Source organism: Pteronotus mesoamericanus, unplaced genomic scaffold (genome assembly GCF_021234165.1).
Source record: "Pteronotus mesoamericanus isolate MK-2021 breed Mesoamerican mustached bat unplaced genomic scaffold, CSHL_Meso_final scaffold_1066, whole genome shotgun sequence".
Lineage (NCBI taxonomy): Eukaryota > Metazoa > Chordata > Mammalia > Chiroptera > Mormoopidae > Pteronotus > Pteronotus mesoamericanus.
Window position 1 is genome coordinate 518,267 of NW_026555299.1, and position 18,433 is coordinate 536,699.

General features: G+C 51.8%; 1 protein-coding gene across 1 annotated transcript in view; it reads right to left on the minus strand.

The window, feature by feature from the left end:
- Positions 1–14,299, minus strand: part of PTPRJ (protein tyrosine phosphatase receptor type J) — a 147,020-nt gene extending 132,721 nt beyond the window's left edge. The window contains exon 1 of the mRNA XM_054586960.1: positions 13,865–14,299. Within this exon, the coding sequence (XP_054442935.1) occupies positions 13,865–14,299 (435 nt within the window). The remainder of the gene's footprint in view (positions 1–13,864) is intronic.
- Positions 14,300–18,433: the final 4,134 nt, after the last annotated feature.

The following is an 18,433-nucleotide window of genomic DNA, read 5'->3' on the forward strand; positions in this document are numbered from 1 at the left end:
GACATTCTTTGAGGCAATGATCCCTTTTATCTTCTCACTAGCAGTGATTAACTACCAAGGTGCAGGGCAGTGGGCTCTGCTGGTTTCAGGCCTGTCCGACAGTGAGATCACACATCCTATCCCTGTGGCGGAGTTTGCTTTATATCCTGAACCTCAGACTCTTCAGCCTCCGCAGGTGACCACGCCCCCCAACCCAGGTAGCCGCACCCCCAAACACTTCCGGACCAGGGCCTGAGGGGGACTGTGTGATTAGATCATACACGTCTATTCCTGTGAAGGCTCATCAAAGCATAAGCCCCGCGCCACCGCTGATGGTGGAAACAGTCATACTGACAGCAGCTGGCACTTAGGAAGCACTTTCTGTACGCCAGGCACCATGCCGGGGCTGCCCATGCACTTCCTCAGTGAACCTCGATCGCGAGCCTCTGGCGTGTTCATCCATCCTCATGTGGCACACGAGAAAATCCAGGTTTGAAAGCTCCCAGGTTTCTGTGGAAGCGACATTAGGGAAGAGCCACACACCTGGCTCCAGGCAAGTGCCTTCACCGCTCTCTGCCTCTTCCCTACAATGGACGCAGCACGCAATCATTATAAAGGTGAAACTAGAGCCCAGCACACGGTGTGTGGCGGTACAGCAGACATCTCAGAATGACTGGCTGGAACTGGGCAGAAGAATGGACAGAGTATGTCCTGACCAGGTGGGACCCACACTGAGCCGGGACTCCCCTCCTGGCTTCACAAAGGGACATGTTCCTGAAAAGCTGTGTGAACAGGGAGCCTCAGGAAGCCACCGCTCCGGCCTCTGGCTGGCCCTGGCCCCAGCAGGCAGGCAGGCAGGCCGCATCACCCTTTCAGGGGGTTCCTGGGGTTTCCTCTCGTGCCTCATTCCTGCTGGTCTCCCTGTTCTTGAAGGCATTATCTCTAGGCTTCTGCCGTGGGGCCTCTCCACTCTCTGAAAGCTGAAAACCACTCCAGGGAGCTGCTGGGAGGGGGAACTTGGCAGTGAAGCTCTTTGTAATGGGATCTCCCTTTGCTGGGTCCATCCCCTGTGTGGAACTTGGCACATTTGGCCTGGAGGCTCCTAATGAACACTGAGCCTTTCCCTCAGCTTCACATCCCCTGCAGCAGAGCTTAGCACCACGCATATCACATTAACGCGGGCTTCCTTTCCCACCCGGGCAGGCCAAGGAACTGGCAGCTAGTCCCGCTTTGGGGAGGTGGAAACCTGAGCTGACGGCACAGGGGAAAACGTGGCACAGGAGCCCCACCGGGTGCTGAGGCTCCCAGCACAGTGCTCACCCGGCCGCAGCATCCCTGCCAACGGCTGGCTGAACAAGCAGCGAGTCGGAGGTGAATCCTCTTTTGAGACCCAGCTGTCTAGATATTTGTCACATCAGTGAACGCTCATGTTGGTTTAGACCTACAGTCTCTCCACAAGGGAGTCAGTGACCAGCACGATCCCATGGGAATGGAAGGACAGCCAGTCCCACTACGAAGACCACCAGAGCACAGACGATAAAACAGGCACTGCCTAAAGCAACCGTTCTCAACCAGGGTGCTTCCTCCTTAGGGGACATTGGCAATATCTGGAGACATTTTCAGCTGTCACAAGTGAGAAGTGGAGGGTGCTTCTTGCTGACATTTAGCAAGGAAAGGTCAGGGGGGCAGCTTAACATCCCACCGGGCACTGGGCAGCCCCCAACACAACAGATTATCAGGCCCCAAACGTCAGTAGCGCGGAGGGTGAGAAACCCCGGTCTAAAGAAAGAGACACGGTCCCACTCACCCCAACCACACTGTCAGACAGCCGCAAAGTCGCAACGCCTTGTGTGTGCAACTTTTGAAAGAAACCAAACTCTGTGGACAGAGTGAGGCAGAGGGTCTGAGTCTTACCCCATGTCCAATGCATTGTTTCTTTTCTTTTTGAATGTGTACTAATGTTTAGTATGTGCTGGGTTTATGTACTTCCTATTACAACCTGAGAACTGAGTCACTTCATCACCATATCTTACAGATAAGAAAACTGAAGTACAGAGAGGTGTAACAGCACAGGCAAGGCAAGGCAAGGCATTCCCACCCAGGCACCTGGCTCCAGGGCCCGAGTTTTTTTCCCCTCTGCGTCCTCTGCCTTAAACCACCTCTCCATCCCACGAACAAGCCCAGAATGAGATGGTCAACGAAGGTGACTTCACGCTGTCTGATGTCTACTATCATAGGGACGCCCTCCCGGTAGCCAGAGGCAATGAAGCCAAATGGGAGATTATGGTTGATTTTAGAGACACCCTGATCTGAGCTATGAAAGTCATTTCACATCAAGTCTAAATTATAAGGAGAGCGCAGGGTCAGAGAAAAAGGGAAGGGAGATCTCAGGCAGAGGGGTGTGCAGGTGAGAGGAGCCCAAGGAATGGGCGCCGGCACGGAGTCAGGCGCTGGGCGTCTGGGGATGAGGCCCAGCGCTGGGCAGCGGCGTCGGTACGGCAACTGGAGAGAGATGAGCGAGGTGGACAGTGTGGATCTCACCGGTGTGGCTCGTGCTTGTTTCATCATTCCTGCCTGAGGTAAGGGCTTGATGGATTGGGACGCCCTCACCGGCATGGAGAAAAGGCAAACAGGACTATTATTCTCTCCAGAAAAGGCTGGTTCGGGCAATGGGATCTGTCTTGAGATCGCCATGCTGGCTTAATTTGCATTATTCTCTTAGAGAGAGTTAGGCCTCAAAGTGAGTCTATACGAGCTCCCACCCCTACACATCCCCCGCATTTTCTCTTCACATAGTAGAATTTGGTGCTTATTTTTTTTTAAGATTTTATTTATTTATTTTGAGAGACAGGGGAAGGGAAGGAGAGAAGCATTGTTATGTGAGAGAAATAGATAGGTTGCTACTCACAGGCCCCCAACCAGGGACCTGCCTCGCAACCCAAGCACATGCCCTGACTGGGAATCGAACCAGCGACCTTTCGGTTCACAGGCCGGCCCTCAACCCGCTGAGCCACACCAGCCAGGGGAGCAGTCACTTTAGACAACACATCACCCGGGCACCGGGCTGGCAGAAGTCACTTGAACTCCTTCAGAGCAGTTCTCCCCAAACCTGGGGCACAAGGTGGCTGCAGCCCCAAAGCCTGGAGGTGTGTTAACACAGAGGGGTGAGTTGGGAGCACACCATTAAGAGCCTACCTACAAAGTGCCACAATCTAGACACACCTTCCTTCACTTAACCCTAATACCTGTGGCCTGGCGATTGCAGTGGTACCTCGGTACTCGTCATTAATTCGTTCCGGAACTCACGACAAGCACCACAACCGACGAGTACCCGATTTTTCCCATAAGACGTTTTCTCTGGCCAGGCACCGTCATGACTCATACACGTTTTAGCACGTGCGGCAAGTCCCGAGCAAGTGCCAAGGGCCGAAACATTTTATTCTTGTCAAAATGCGACGGGCACCGGGTGCGACGAGGTCGGAACCCGACAAGCACCGAGTAACTGTGTAACAGATGACACAACAGGTTCCAAGGTGCCTAAGCACCTGGGCAGACTCAGGGTCAGGGCTGCGGGAGAAGGGCAGGGCGTCGGGGCCCAGCTTCCGCGGGCGCCAAAGCCCCTACCGGTTTCCAGCGGGACACCCTGACCTCACGTCATCTGGGCCCGATTTCAAACTCGGTCTGATCCACACTCACTCACAGCCGGAAGGCCAAGACCCCAGCGAAATGCAATGACGTCATTCGTTTGTTTCAGGCAGCTTTTACCACTTACGGCTCCAGGTTCTAAAATCAATAACAGAGAAATTCTTGCCTTCTGTAGCTTTAGGAAGTGTAGTTATCCTTCCTACTTGAAATAAACTCTGCTATTTTCTGTACTCCAGCCCCCGATGTCATGGCTCTGAGCAGCAAGTGTCCGCGTGTCACCCATTCCCCACGAAAGTGACTCCCCACCTGTGAGAACAGCCCTCAAGTCCCGCTGTCCTCCCTGGAGACTCGCACGGGCCCCGGCCCATGCGCGCCAGCCGCGCCAGCTTTGGGGCCCCAGAGGGAGCCCACAACTACCTGGGCGAGGCTCTGGCACGGTGTGCCTCCGTGGGCCAGATTACAACTCCCCAGGCCTCAGTTTCCTTCCCCGTACCTACCTCATCGGATTACGTGCATTAATAGCTCCAGAGTGTTGATAAACGTTCAACCTATGGTAGCTTCTCTTGTTATTTTTATCATCTCCATTTATCCTAAGACAGTCATCAGGGATGTGTTCAGAGACCTAATCACAAAATCATCTTTATAGTGTTCATCACAGCAAAAACTTTCAGAAACTAGTAGACTCATAAAAGAATGAGGTAAGTCAAGGTGCCTCCATATAATGCAACAAGACTCAACAGCTGCCAGTTACAGAAGAGAAGAATGTTTACTGGCAAGGGAAATGCTCACCACATATTTTCTCTCCTTTACAAACTGCCCCTGAGAAAAGCAGAGAGAGAAATCACCCCCACCCCGGGGAGTCTGCAGGGTAGAAATTTTTTTGTTGTCTCCTGAACTTGCTGAAAAAGTTCTGGATGCCAATTTAGTATCTAATCTATAATAGGTCCGTGTTTGTTTGTTTCAAAAATAAAAACATTTCAAAAGGCCTTCCACTGAGTAACAACGAGGCCCCTGGAAGAAGCCTCAGGTTCGTACTGGGCCCCCGAGGGTGTCCCTGGGGATGCACCTACCACAAGTTTTTTTTTCTGTTAGGTAAAAAGTGTAGGTGATGAAGTATGTGTAGGAGGTAACACTATTTTGTTATAAATAGATAGAACATGCATAAAAAGGGACAAAGATCACCCATGAAACAGTACCAGGGGTTATTTTGGGGGCAGTAGAGATTACAGGTAATTCTGCTTACTACTTTTATTGATTTTTCAACATGTTTTTTTTAAAAAAAAAAAAACCTGAACTAACTCAAAAGGGAACAGAATCAGCCTCCAGCCAACTGGGCCAACAGCCCCCCAACCGGGCGCCAGCGTGAGTCCCGCGCAGGTCAGCGCGCCGGCGGGGAGGGCGGCCGGTCCCGGAGGCAGAGCGGTCCAGGCAGCATGCTAGTCAGTCCCCTCCACACACCAGGGGACGCACCAGGCGGGGAGTGACCCCTCGGGGCTCGGCTCGCCTCAGGTGGCCCTGCATTCTCATTCAAAGTACACGACGCAGTAGGCAGCACAGGTTGGCTCTCTACCCAACGCGTTTACCAGAGAACACAGAGAACACAGAAGCCGTCCTTCTGGGGCAGGCCCCTGAAGTTTCCAGAAGGGCGGCTGTGTAAGCACAGGCCTCCTTGGCTTCCAGGCCACCCACTCCCTTCCTAAGGGACCTCTGCAGAAGCTGGCCCTTCCTGCACCAGCAGCTGCGTGACGGTTGTCAGCTGTGCACAGGAACAGTGACGATGCATAACTGGGACTTTATACTGGTTTCCACTGTCTCTGGAAACAGAACCCATCACCAACGCCCAGCCTGCACCTTCTACTACCGCATTCCCTACGGACAGCGGCTCCCAAGGGTTTTCGGGGCAATGACCGAACCTGCGGTAAGGAATTCATCTCATGTGGAATTCAGTACACACATACGCACATATCACACGTGTGTATATAATGGAAACAAGTTTCATGACACAGTAGTTATGCTTCCCACTTGAAGTAAACTCCGCTATTTTCTGTTCCTTCACTTCTTAATGCTGATCATAACTCACTAAATTGATTTTTATGAACCACGGTTTTAAATACACTGCTTTACAGCATGCAAGTCTATGATCTAGTTTTCCAAACTTCACCTTAAAAGCATATTTTTGAAACATATTAAATGAAACTACACATGATAGTCCAAGTACCAAAAACAGTAATTTCATATGGTCCAATCTCATGATTACGTATGAACCAAACTAGGGGAATCAACAGCCCCATTTGCCTTTTGGAAGCTACCTCAACATTTGAGTATGTTCAGAACTGGACTGAAAGTACATTATTATTGTGCAAAGAACACAGGACGTCTGACATGGACAAGTCACCTACAGCCACCGGGAGCCGCACCTCCGGGGGGAGTAACAATGTCAAACACAGGGATCCTGTGAGGACAGAATGAATTCACATACGTTGAAGGGCCTGTAAACTATAAGATAAAAATAATTCTCTTTTAGTTTTCCGAAGCAGTACATGACACCAGCATCCCAGCAAAATACGATAGTAAAACAACTGTCAACATCTTTGGGCGGTTTGCTCTATGGTAAGATCTGGGCATGCAGGTTGATTTAATCCTCCAGAACCCTATGAGGGATTGTTGCCCCCATTTTGCAGCTCAGAACAAACAAGCCTCCACGCATCAGAAGAGCTGGCCCACGGCCACACGGCCAGCAAGCGGGGGAATCAGACCTGGCTGCCCGCAGCGCAGGTGCCCTCAGTGCCAGGCTGCGATCTGTCCCGCCCCGCCCAACACACACCCCCGCAGTTCTCCGGGCCCCGGGAACAGGTCCACCAGCACGGTCCACCCTCAGTACGGAAGGGGTGGACACAAGGACAGGAAAGCGAGGTGGCCCCTCAGCCAGCAGCAGGAAATGTAGGATCACCTTGCTGCCATGGAAACAGGTGGCACAGTCAGCAGCCTCCCACGGCCTCCCATCTCCCTCCCATCTCCCGCAATTAGAGCCAAGGAGTATGTCCTTAAACTTGCACTTGTTGGCATAAATACTCCCCTTAGCCCTATACAACATGTACCCAGAGACAGGAGGCGGCCCCAGCCAAGCTGGCCAGGTCACAAGAAAAAGAAAAGTGCTTAAGCCAATGCAAGAAGGACCCTGTTTTTTGTTTCGTTTGTTTGGGGAGGGGGTGTTTAAAAAAAAAACGGTCAGTATCCCTGCTCTCTTTTAGGGCAAGAACCACACTGGCCACTCTTCAGTGAAAGGAAATACTATTATCATTAGCATTTTAGAGATGTGAACAGCAAGGATCAGAAAAGTTACATCATTTAGTCATTTATTAATTCAATTCTATCCACTTGTCAAAAGAGAACCATAAATTGTGCTATCAGGAAGCCTCTACTGCTCCCCATTATATATTTTAATACATACATATATATATGTATGCATGTACACAATCCATTGTGGACTTAATCTCTGAAATCCAATTTAAAAGATTTTGTACCACTGCTTTGACAACCCCTAAGTAGGGCCTTCTGCCCTAACTTTAAAATGTAACTCTTGAGTAAATGGAATACTTTGTAACTTGTTCGGAGAGTTCTAGTATCCATTTACAAGGAACTTTAACATAATGTGACCTCACTTATCTAACTACCCTGGGTGAAAGGAAATACTATTATCATTAGCATTTTAGAGATGTGAACAGCAAGGATCAGAAAAGTTAAGGCACCTGTCCAAGATCTCAGAGCCAGCGAGGGAAGAGCCAGCATCCCGACCTGGCTGCTTGGCTCTAAGATCTCGCCTCACACAAACATCCATGGTTTCATTTATCTGTGTCCCTAAGGAACAAGGGCTGCGACTAAAATAGCTGGAAATATATATATATTTGCAACACGAATGGAGCCAAAGCACTAACTTCTTTAATACCAAAGAGTTTGTGCAAACCAATAACAAAAGGCAACCTCTCTCTCTCTCTCTCTCTCTCAAACAGGAGTTTAAAAAAAAAAAAGGAAGGAAGGAAGAAATGCAAATGGCCCAAAACGGTGAAAGTACATATCTCAACATTATAAATAAAAGTAACAGGATACAATTTTTCACCTCTCAAAAATTTAACAATCCTCAATTCACCTTATGGTATGGAGGTGAAACACTGTCGAAACCTAGGTGCAAACCGGGACCATATTTCTGGAGGACAACTTCACAACACTATCAAATTTTTAAATGCATATACCCTCTAACCCAGCAACCCTAAAATTAAAAATGTACCCTCTAAGTATCCTTATGAAGGTGACAATGAAATATGCGCCAAAAGACATTCTCTGAAGCATGATTTGTAAGGGGCAGGGTAGAAACTAAAAATAACTAAAGTGTCCATTGATTGAGGAATGGTCAAATAAACTATGGTTCATTGACACATGCAATATTAGGCAGTCATTTTAAAAAATGAGTTAAAGCTATTGGTACAAATATGAACTCATCTCCAAGATAACTAAGTTAAAAGCCTAAACAGAATACAATGTATTTAGAAAGACGAACATAGATATTTATCTCTATTATATAGAAATTTTTTTTTTCCTAGAAGGAAAGCAATGATACCCACAGGGAAGGCGGAGGGCGGGGTCTGGCTTGGGGTGGCATCTTTCAAGAGGATGGATACTTTTCTAAGTTCTAAATTGCAGGGTTTTTAACCTGGGCTGCATAGGCTATTTTAAAGCTTCTATGAAACCCCTGAAATTGGATACAAAATTATAAATATGTTCACTTCTGGGGGGGGAGAAGATTCTTCCCTTTTACATACTCTGTAAGGGTCTCATACCTACCCCACCCCAGAAAGAGCAAGGACCACTGCTCCAAACTGGGGCTAAGTTTTCATTTGCACGCGCGCATGCACCCACCCACTCACTCAGAAGCCACGGCATAACAACGGGCTGCGGCCCAGCCCTGGCCCCCAGAAAAACGCCACCCCATTCCTGCCCTACAGAAGATGATTTGTGGCATAAAAACAATATTGCCTGCTCAAGCCTCAGAAATGGCAACCGGGTGCAGCTTCCCTGTAACAGGAAGAAGGAAAAGTGGAACCGAAAATTATTTGCATGTTTAAAATTAGATCTTCTGTGGGAGCTGACACTACTGTGCTTTCAAAATGCCCCCACCTGCCACCTCGCCGGCACCCCTCGCCCGGGCATTTACATGCCATGGAAATTCTGAAACAACGGGAAGACTGCAGCTTCACTAATAAGGAAGTAAGAACAAATCCCCTACAGCTTCTGTCCTCTGTCCGCCGAGAGGTCACCAGGAACGCCAGTGGAAAACCGGCCATACAAGGTGGGGTCAAAAATTGCTATGGCCGTTCCCTGGTCTGAGGTGGCTGTGGCTCCAGGGATCTCCACAGGGACTCTCTGGCCCTCTGGTTGTATCTCGCCCCCTTCTCTGGCAAACCCTGGGCCGGCCCTTTCTCTGCCGGGACAGCAAGGACGTCACCCACACAGCCTGTCTCATGACTGTGGTCAGCTAGCGGGGGGAATGGGAGTTTCATCTCCCCCCCCACCCCGGGCCTGGACGGGTCCTGAAGGCAGCCTGCTTTTCTTGCTCAGCCCCAAGGCCTCCACGGGGTGCCTGTCTTTCCCAGACTTCAGCAATGCCGACCTGTACAAGTTCGCCAGAAACCCGTCATCCTTATGTAATTATTTAACAATATCTTTTTGTAGATCCCCTTCTTATTCAATTTCAATAAGCTTATTTACTATGACACTACAAAGAGCCTCACTTTACCCATAAAACCATGGGCTTGATAGGTGACTTACAATTTTTTTCCCAACACTCCCCGCCCCCCAAAAATAACTAACTGTAACATTGAAAAAATGTTTTGGGTCCTGGCCAATGTGGCTCAGTTGTTTGGAGCATCATCCCATAGACCGAAAGGTCATGGGTTCGATGTTCAATTCCTGGTCAGGGCACATACCCAGGTTGTGGGTTCAAGGAGAAGGCAACCAATCTCTCAATCTCTCTCTCTCTCTCTCTCTCTCTCTCTCTCTCTCTCTCTCCCCCCTCCCTTTACCCCCCACCCTCCCAAAAAACTGAGGATAAAAAAATGTTGTGGGACTGAGCTAAGTGCATTTTGCATACACACACACATACACCCCCAGGAAACTTTCTACAGAAAACACTTGATAAGTATTTCTTATATAAACTAATGATTTGCAGCACCACTTTTCCCCCTATAAGAGCAGCAGCCACAACCAGCCATTGAATTGTGCCTTCGATTTTACATAGCAGTTCTTCTTCTATCTTATTTGACCCTCTCAACCACCCAGTGGAGCAGGAAGTATTATTCTCTTTTGCCAGATAAGGAAATGAGGAGTCACACAGTTTAAGTGAATTGCCCAAGTTTATGCAGCCACTAAGCGGCAGAGCCCGAAGTCGAACCCAGGTCTTCCCACTCAAGACCCCGCTCGGTCTCCACTAAGGCAGGCCTACTTTGTAACCTCAGGCTACCAAAGAGGCATGAGCAAGGAAGAGAGTCCCTTGGTTGTCCATGTTACAAATGGCATAGATGGTACAGGGTTTAAGATGCAGAGAACCCAGAATGACTCCCAGCCCCATCAGGGTTCAAGCCACAAGCCTGTCCTCTGCCACAAACATGGCATCTCTTACTTGTATGCTGAAGGCCTTCTCTAAAACACATGACTTCTCACAGCACAGGACAGTAACCTGGGCCATGGAGACATGAGGCTTGGCTCTGCCGCCTACTACTTATGAATCTTCGGGAACTTCTGAACCTCAGTTTGCTCTCAGATAAAATGGGAACACGACAGCACCCACCTCTTACTATTTCTGAAACGATCAAATGAGGCAATGCATTAACACCCTTAGCACAGCGCCTGCCACGTGTAATGCTACCTGTTAGTTACAATATTACCAACAAACAGCGTTTTGTTAGAAGGGAGATGCACAGAAAATTGCCTCTTACGCTGCACTCAAAATAATTCCCTTGACCGAGCAGTGAATGAACTAAGAAGTCATTGCTGATGATGGGCTGGCTAAACCCAGGCCTGCCGTCACTCCGCAGCTCTGCCTGGGCCTCAACCCCAAGCGAAAATTACTTTTAGGAGCTAAATAACCTCTTTGCTGACCAAAATTACTCACTCGGGAGCCAGGATTCATTCTGCCTGCTAAGGAAGGCTTGGGTGTTCCGCGGTCGTCTTCATCATGGGGCTGAACTTGAAGTCAGCTCAAAGTCACAGTCTAACCATAAACCAATTTGCTCTGTTTTCTTAAACTGTCTGCAAACAAAACATAACCATTTGGTTTTTCCGTTGTTGTTCTGAAGCAAAACAAAAATATTTAAAGTCACCCATATGAGAATTTAACAAGCAATATAAAGAGGAGTCAAAATATTGTTCGAACTGTGGATGAAGCAGGTAGGTAAGCAGGCTCAAGGATTAGCTATAATACATAATGAATACAAACAGTTGTTATTCCCCAGTAAACAAGAAAGCAAAGAAAAAGCAAACCCACGACATGATAAGACCAACAAAACAGCTGTCAGTCACCAGCTTTTTTTTTTTTTTCTTTTTAAAGCACTATCCAGCTGATTTCATAAAGAATCTGTCAGGACTACATTTCTCAAGGGGGGGGAGGGGGAGACTCGCTTTGTCACACTGCCTAAAACATACACATAAACCAAAATTAGTGTGCAAAAACACTGAGAATGGGTGGAGTCCGACACTGCAACCAGCAAAGTCCTCATGCTGGAATCATCTCCCACCGGCCTTCCCGTCCTGGGAATGAGATGCCGGGGTCAAAGATTGCTTTCCCCACCCTCCCAAGCACTGAGACCTCCGGCATCCCCAGCTCCCAGCTTCCCCGCCAGTCCTCATTCATGCCTCAACAGAGCTGCGTCTTTTGTGCGACTCGCCCATTTCCTTAACCGGCTAGAGTTGATTCCTTTCTAAAACACACACACTATCCAAGCCACACAAAACCAGTCCAGCGTTGAAGAGGTGGTCAAATACCTACGCCCACATTTCCCAAATGCACAAGCTTCAGAGATCTCAAAGACGGCTTCTAATTTCAAGTATGATTTGATGGGGAATGACAGTTTACACCCAGTTTCAGGAATACATGCAATGACGTAGGCCAGTACCTAGAGCTAAAAGAGCAAAGTGAAAATACGGCATGCACACAAAAAGCATCATGAAAATACAAGGCACAGGCAAGCGACACAGGCTCCAGTCTCAGCATCGGCACCGTGTTGCCGGGTGACCTCAGCCAGGGTCACTGTCTTCTCGGGGCCTCAACATCCTCATCGAAAAGAAATGAGGGGTTTGGGTTGCCTCAAAAGACTGGTCCAGCTCAAAAACGCCAAACGCATTGATTCCCTGAAATATCCAGTATCCAAATGAACTGCTAAGTGTGGATCTGAAGATCCTTTTCCAGAGAGCCCTTTAAAGTTCCTATTTTATAACGTATCCAAAAGACGAGAAATAGAGTCCTCTTGCGTTTCTGCAGAATAAATTAGAGCGGAAGGGAATATCTGAATAGGGGACACGTGTGGAGTGGCAGGCACTATGCTACTGAAATTCAAGAATGGACTGGGCGAGAAATAAATGTACCCAAGAAATTTTTCACTGATTCAAAGCACAGCTAACCACCACCACGACCGAAGCAAAGATATATAAAAATAATATAATAAACCATACATGTACCAAATTAAACTAAAGATAGGTGAGGACCAAATATTTCTTTAGGATAAACTTTGGTGCAAGAGTTCTTCAATTACGAGGGGGTTTTGTTTTGTTTTGTTTTGTTTTTTAATCTCACAGACTGCTCTCCGGGAGCTTCCTTGCAAGAACAGGGAGAAAACAGTCACATACACACTGTACCTTCACGATAATGCCATCTGGACACGCTTTCATGTCTACAACGCTCTGCAGACGTCGGGCAGGGGCGGCCCCCAACAGTCTATAGGGCAGGTGGTAGTACGCCCACGCGACAAACGCTGGAAACCGAGCGTGCGGGAGACTGGAGAGCCAGTCCAGCCCTGCAGCTTCTTCGGACACCTGATCCAATATTCTCTGCAGGAGGTCACGCTGCCTCCCAGGCCTGCTGGGGACGACGGTGAGGGGACATCAGCACCCAGCGCTCCTCCTCCGCCCGCCGGCTGGGCTGCCCCGCTCCCCAGAGCTGATGTGCGTGAAAAGTTTTCCCTGAAACCAAATCCCATCCTCCGTTCACAACTCCCTTCCCAGGTTGCAAACATCCTCATCCCCTTAGGGCTCCTGACCGTATAAAACAAGCAAGATTTTCATGAACAAAACGCACAACAGGGTATCACCAGAGCCCTGTCCACAGCGGGTTCAAGACCCGAGCGGGCTCCTAGAAGGCGGCGAGGAAGCCGCGGGCAGGGCTGGGCGCTCAGCTCTTTCACTTCTCTCCCTCCAGTTCCCTCTGCGAACTGGGCAGCCTCCCAGCTGCCCTGCCTCCCCCAGGGGGAAGAGCACCAAGGGGAAACGGACCCTTCAGAAAGCTCGGTCCCCAAAACGCCAGGCGCAGCATTATCTGGAAAGCGAAGCGAGAACACAGGGCGGAGGGGGCGAGCCGGCGCCCACCGAACACGAAGTAAACCCCCAGGGAAGCGAGCGGCGTCCCCGGCAGGAGGACCGTCCGCGGGAGGGACCCTGCATGCAGCCCCCTTGCCCCGGGGTGGGAACTTTCCCCAGGAGCGGTGCCCTCGGCCCGGAGGCCCCGCGCCTCGCCCCCCGCCCGGCGACTCGGCCCCCGGCCGTCGCCGCTGCCCTTCGGCCCAGCCCCTCGGGCCCTACAGGCCGGGTCGGCCCCGCTCCGCGCCGGGCGCCCTCATCACACACGCCCCCTCCGGCCGCCTCGGGCGGGCGAGCCGGGTCGGCAGACTGAACCAGCTGCGGGAAGGGCGGGCCAGAGACGGCCTGGAGTCCACGGGGGCGTCCAAGGGAGGCTCCGGGCACCCTGGGACCCCGGAGCCCGCCGCCTGCCGCCCGCCCTCCGGTGCCGGGCAGCCGGGTAGCCGCCTCGCTCACCGGCCTGCGAGGCCGGCCGGTTCCCGCGAGCCCTCCAGGAGGGGCTCCCTAGGACTCGGGCCCTCGCGCCCCCCCAACCCTGCAAGCGGGCACCGCGGGCAGGTGCCGGGGATGCCAGTCTCGCCCCGCCCTGCCTCCCCCGTCCGGGCCCCAGGCCGCTCACCTGGCCCAGGCGACACAGCAGCAGCAGCGGCGGCAGCGCCCAGCGCAGCCCGGGCGAGCGCCGAGGTGGCCGCGCCTCCCGCGCCGCCGGCTTCATGCCCCGCGCGCTCTGGAACGTGCCCGGGCCGCGCGAGTCGGGCCCCGCCGTGCGCCCGAGCCCGGGCGCCCAGCTCGCAGCCTCCAGCCGCCGCCTCCGCCTCCGCCTCCTCCAGCCGGTCCGCCTAGTCCCCGCTCCGCCCGCCCCGGGCTTCCCCGGGGACATGGCAGCAGCGGCGGCCCCACGGCTGGGCCCGGCGCGGCGGTCGCGGAGGGGACCCGTCCCTGGGCGCGCAGGAGCTTCGCGGGGCGGAGCAACCGGCGCCCACCCCCCGTGCGCGGCGACGGGATCCCGGCTCCCGCGGCTCCGGCGGCTCCCGCTGCCTCCTCTGCGCGTCATGCGGCTCCGGCTGCAGGGAGCCGCGGCGAGCGCTCCCGCCCTTTGCTCCCCTCCCCCTCTGAATATTCATCGCTTCCTCCCGCCCGGCCGGCCCGGCGGCGGCCGAGCCCCGCGGCCCCTCGCCGCCCTCCGCGGCAGCCCCCGCCCCCGCGCAGCCAGCCGGGCGGTGGGGAGGGGGCAGCGGCGCGCCCCGCGCGCGCCTTGGCGGCTCCCCTCCCGCGGGCAGAGGAAGCGCCCCCGCCTTGCCGCCTTCTCCGCCTGGCCCTCCCACATTCCTGGGGCTGGGGACCCGGGACCCGGCTCCGCTGCTCCGCGCCGCGAGCCCGCACTCCTCGGTACGGGCGCCCCAGCCTCGGTCCCGCTCCCTGGCCCCGGGTTTTGGGTCACCAGATGCTGACCGAAATCTCTACACAGGGCACAAGCCAGGCCTGCGTTTAGGCAGCAACCCGGTGAAGGCCTGGCTGACCTGGCCAGTGGGTGGTCTTGGGGTTCTTGCACCCCTGAATTGTAGGACACAGTGCTGTGTGCTGTGTTCTCCGCGCCCCTATCCCCGGGCCAGGGAGGCAGAGAGCCGGCATGGGAGCGGGTCCGGTGGTTAGGACCCCAGCTCTTGCATATGGTGCACCTCTGGCTCTGCTGGTGCTGCTAGCTGCATGGCCTGGGGACAGGCATTTCACCCCTCTGGGCCTTCTTTCCTCATCTGTGAGATAAACGTACCAGTGTCCGGCTAGAGAGACTTGATGGGTAATGGAGGGGAAAGTCCTAAAGGCTGGCAAGTTTCATCACGCTGCCAAAGAAGTCCACGGCCCTGAAGGGGTTAAAGACTCCTTCAGATGTTACTATGGTGCCCATGCACAGAGGAGAAAACTGAGGACCCAGCGGCTAAGCCAGTTGCCCAAGAACGGTAATGAGAGAAGGCCAAACCGAGGAGTGCAGGAGGGAGAGATGAATTCCAACCAGGGAAAGGGGTGACACCTGAGCTGGGGCTTTGAAGGATGGGTTGAATTTCACCAGGCAGATAGAGGGGGGCAACGTCTCAGGAAGTGGGAGCAACTTGGCAAAGCAACAGAAGGTGGATGCTTCAGGCTTGGCCTTCTGAGAAGCAGGGACTGGGAGGGTGGGGGGTTCGCATCTGGGGGAGATTCTGAAAGCTGAGGATAATTAGTCTGGGGGTAGCGTGTCTATGCGGAGGGTGCAAACCATCAGGTGACTAATACAGTTACCCCTCATACCTCCGGGGCCCCATCTGTGAGATGGGGCGGCACCTGCTCTGAAAGGATCTAAGCAGCTCTCACCCGACTAGCGGCGAAGGTAAGGGGACCCACCTGCTGACTGCCACCTTGCCGTCTTTTGTGTAAACATGATGTAATCGTAATTCACAAGGAATCCTGTTGCTCCCTGCCTCCTCCCCTTCTTGGGCAGAGACAGGTGGTTTGAAAGGCAACTGTGTTCACGATGCCCAGAAGGAAGGAAAGCTGCCAGGTCTGCAGGCGCCCGGGCTGCCCCGATACTCACAGGCCCTGCAGACCCCACATGCAATGATGAGATGCAACCCTCGTCTACAAGGGGCTTGCTGAGAGTCCAGTGAGGAAGATGGTCAATTAGGCAATAACAACATCGTGTTAGATAAGGTTCCACAGGGGGACCAAGGAGACCATGGAGCGGGGTGTGCACCGGTTCTTGGGCAACTGGCTTAGCCGCTGGGTCCTCAGTTTTCTCCTCTGTGCATGGGCACCATAGTAACATCTGAAGGAGTCTTTAACCCCTTCAGAGCCGTGGACTTCTTTGGCAGCGTGATGAAACTTGCCAGCCTTTAGGACTTTCCCCCTCCATTACCCATCAAGTCTCTCTAGCCGGACACTGGTACGTTTATCTCACAGATGAGGAAAGAAGGCCCAGAGGGGTGAAATGCCTGTCCCCAGGCCACGCAGCACCAGCAGAGCCAGAGGTGCACCATATGCAAGACTGGGAAGATCCACCCCGTCTTCCACGGCTTCGTGGCAAACAGCTCTGGGGACTCTCGCATGCACTGTGGCTTCCTCCTGGATGTAGTGGAAGCCCACATGGCAGTGGTGGTGGGAACGGGACTTCCCCGCCACAGGGCGAGGAAGGAGAACACACAGCCTTTTCAGTAAAAGGAGTTAAGTCCTGAATAGTAAACTACCTGTTCAGTCCTCAACAGACTACACTGGCTTGGTGGCCCAAAGGAGGACAGGAGTTCATCCTGAAGAGGCGCAGGGTGAACTCGCCGAGGGCGAGGGCTGGCTCTTCTCACCCCGGCCACCCTGCCTCACCTCACCGTGCCTTGCCGCGAGCAGGAACTCAAAGCCTGTGCCCGCTGCACACTGTACAGAGGCACCCAGGGGAATCATGATGTGAAAGTTCATTTTTCTGCCAGGACAAATTAGGGAAGTGTCATTCGTTTTGGAAAAAAAGAAAAAAAAAGACAGAGAGAGAGACTTGACTCCAATTTATAGGTCTCTTCCTCAGACATTACTTGCCCTGGGACTTCCTAGATGCCCCAAACCCCGTGTTGGGTGCACACCCCCCTCCACGATCTCCTAAGTCCCCCTGTGGGAACCTTATCTAACACGATGTTGTTACTGCCTAATTGACCATCTTCCTCACTGGACTGTAAGCAAGCCCCTTGCAGACGAGGGTTGCATCTTATCATTGCATGCCCAGCATATAACAGTCACCCAAACAATATTATTTAGTTGAATTACATGCATTCCTTTGAATTGCAAGCTGAGACATTGAATATATGTCTGTTCTCTTCCCCCACCATCTCTCTCTCTCTCTCTCTCTCTCTCTCTCACACACACACACACACACACACACACACACATTCCATTTGCAAACAACTTTTCAGGGATAAATCTAGGGTGCAAAGTTCAGGGCACATTCTCTGAGAACATAATGTATAATGACATTTGACCTTTTGATCATGTCCACCTTCAAGCAAAAGCTAAGCTTTGCTGAATACGAGGCCAGGTTCATAGGGAAGAAAAGAGACAAACCAACCGGTTGGAATGAAGGGTTCCTGGATGTGTTCCAAAGGTACCTGATAGGAATTACCCCGTGGCTTGTTCTAATACAGATTCCCATTGTTTTCTATAGACTATGGAGGATGGGGCCTGGGTATACATGTTTTTATCTATTTTACTCCACCTCCTTGGGTCATTCTTGTTGTGAAGCAGGATTGGAAAACACTGTTCATTCTATCATTGGCCTGCGTGGTCTCCCCCATAGAAATAAAGACCATTGATCAGGCATGTAGTAGGTGCCCGGCACTACTCTATGTCCTTTCCTTTAATTGATTCTACTCCTTACAACAACTCTGTAGAATAGGGATCACTATCAGTATTTGACAAACATGGAAGGTGAGTCTCAGAGAGATTTAGTGACTTACACAGGGTCCCAGAGCCTCAGGGTGTCAAAACCAGGATGAAACCATGTCCTTCTTGCCATTATGCCATGGTGTCCCTTCCCCTTGATATTTGTAGGTAAGTTAATATAAAGTGCTCTGTGTGTTGGCCATTATTATTACCTTTATTATTACTCTCCTGAGCCTCAGTTTTCCCAATTTTAAAATGGAAAGGGAAAGAAAATACAAGACTTTCTACTTCATCCCCCAAGAACGAGGAACAGGCAGACAGCCTTGTCTAATGGCACGTCCACTATCCCACCAGGAGACGGGAGTGCGGGACGCCAGCCTGGAACCGGGTCACCAGCCCCGCAGGGAGTCCATTCAGCCTGGCAACCCTCAGTTTATTTTAAAAGCCACCATGAGCAAACCATTCTCCAAAGCCCTCCTAAGCAGAATGGAATGTTTCTTGGGAGTCTGATTAGCTAATGTCACAGGCATGGCTGCCCTGAGACCTTCCTGCCTCACAGATTTGAACTGAATCAGAATGGAAAGGAAGACTTAGTTCTTTATTTAAAAAAAAAAAAAAAGAAAGAAAGAAAGAAAAGTAGCACTTCATCTTTATAATAGTAACAGGATGTTTCCTGTGGACTAATAGCTGCGCTGTGGTTAGAACTCCATGCTTGTCCACCAGACCTCAGTTCCTCCCTAAACAGAGTCTTAATCACCTGCCTGTGCACAGAGCCCGGTAGACCTTGGCCATGCCT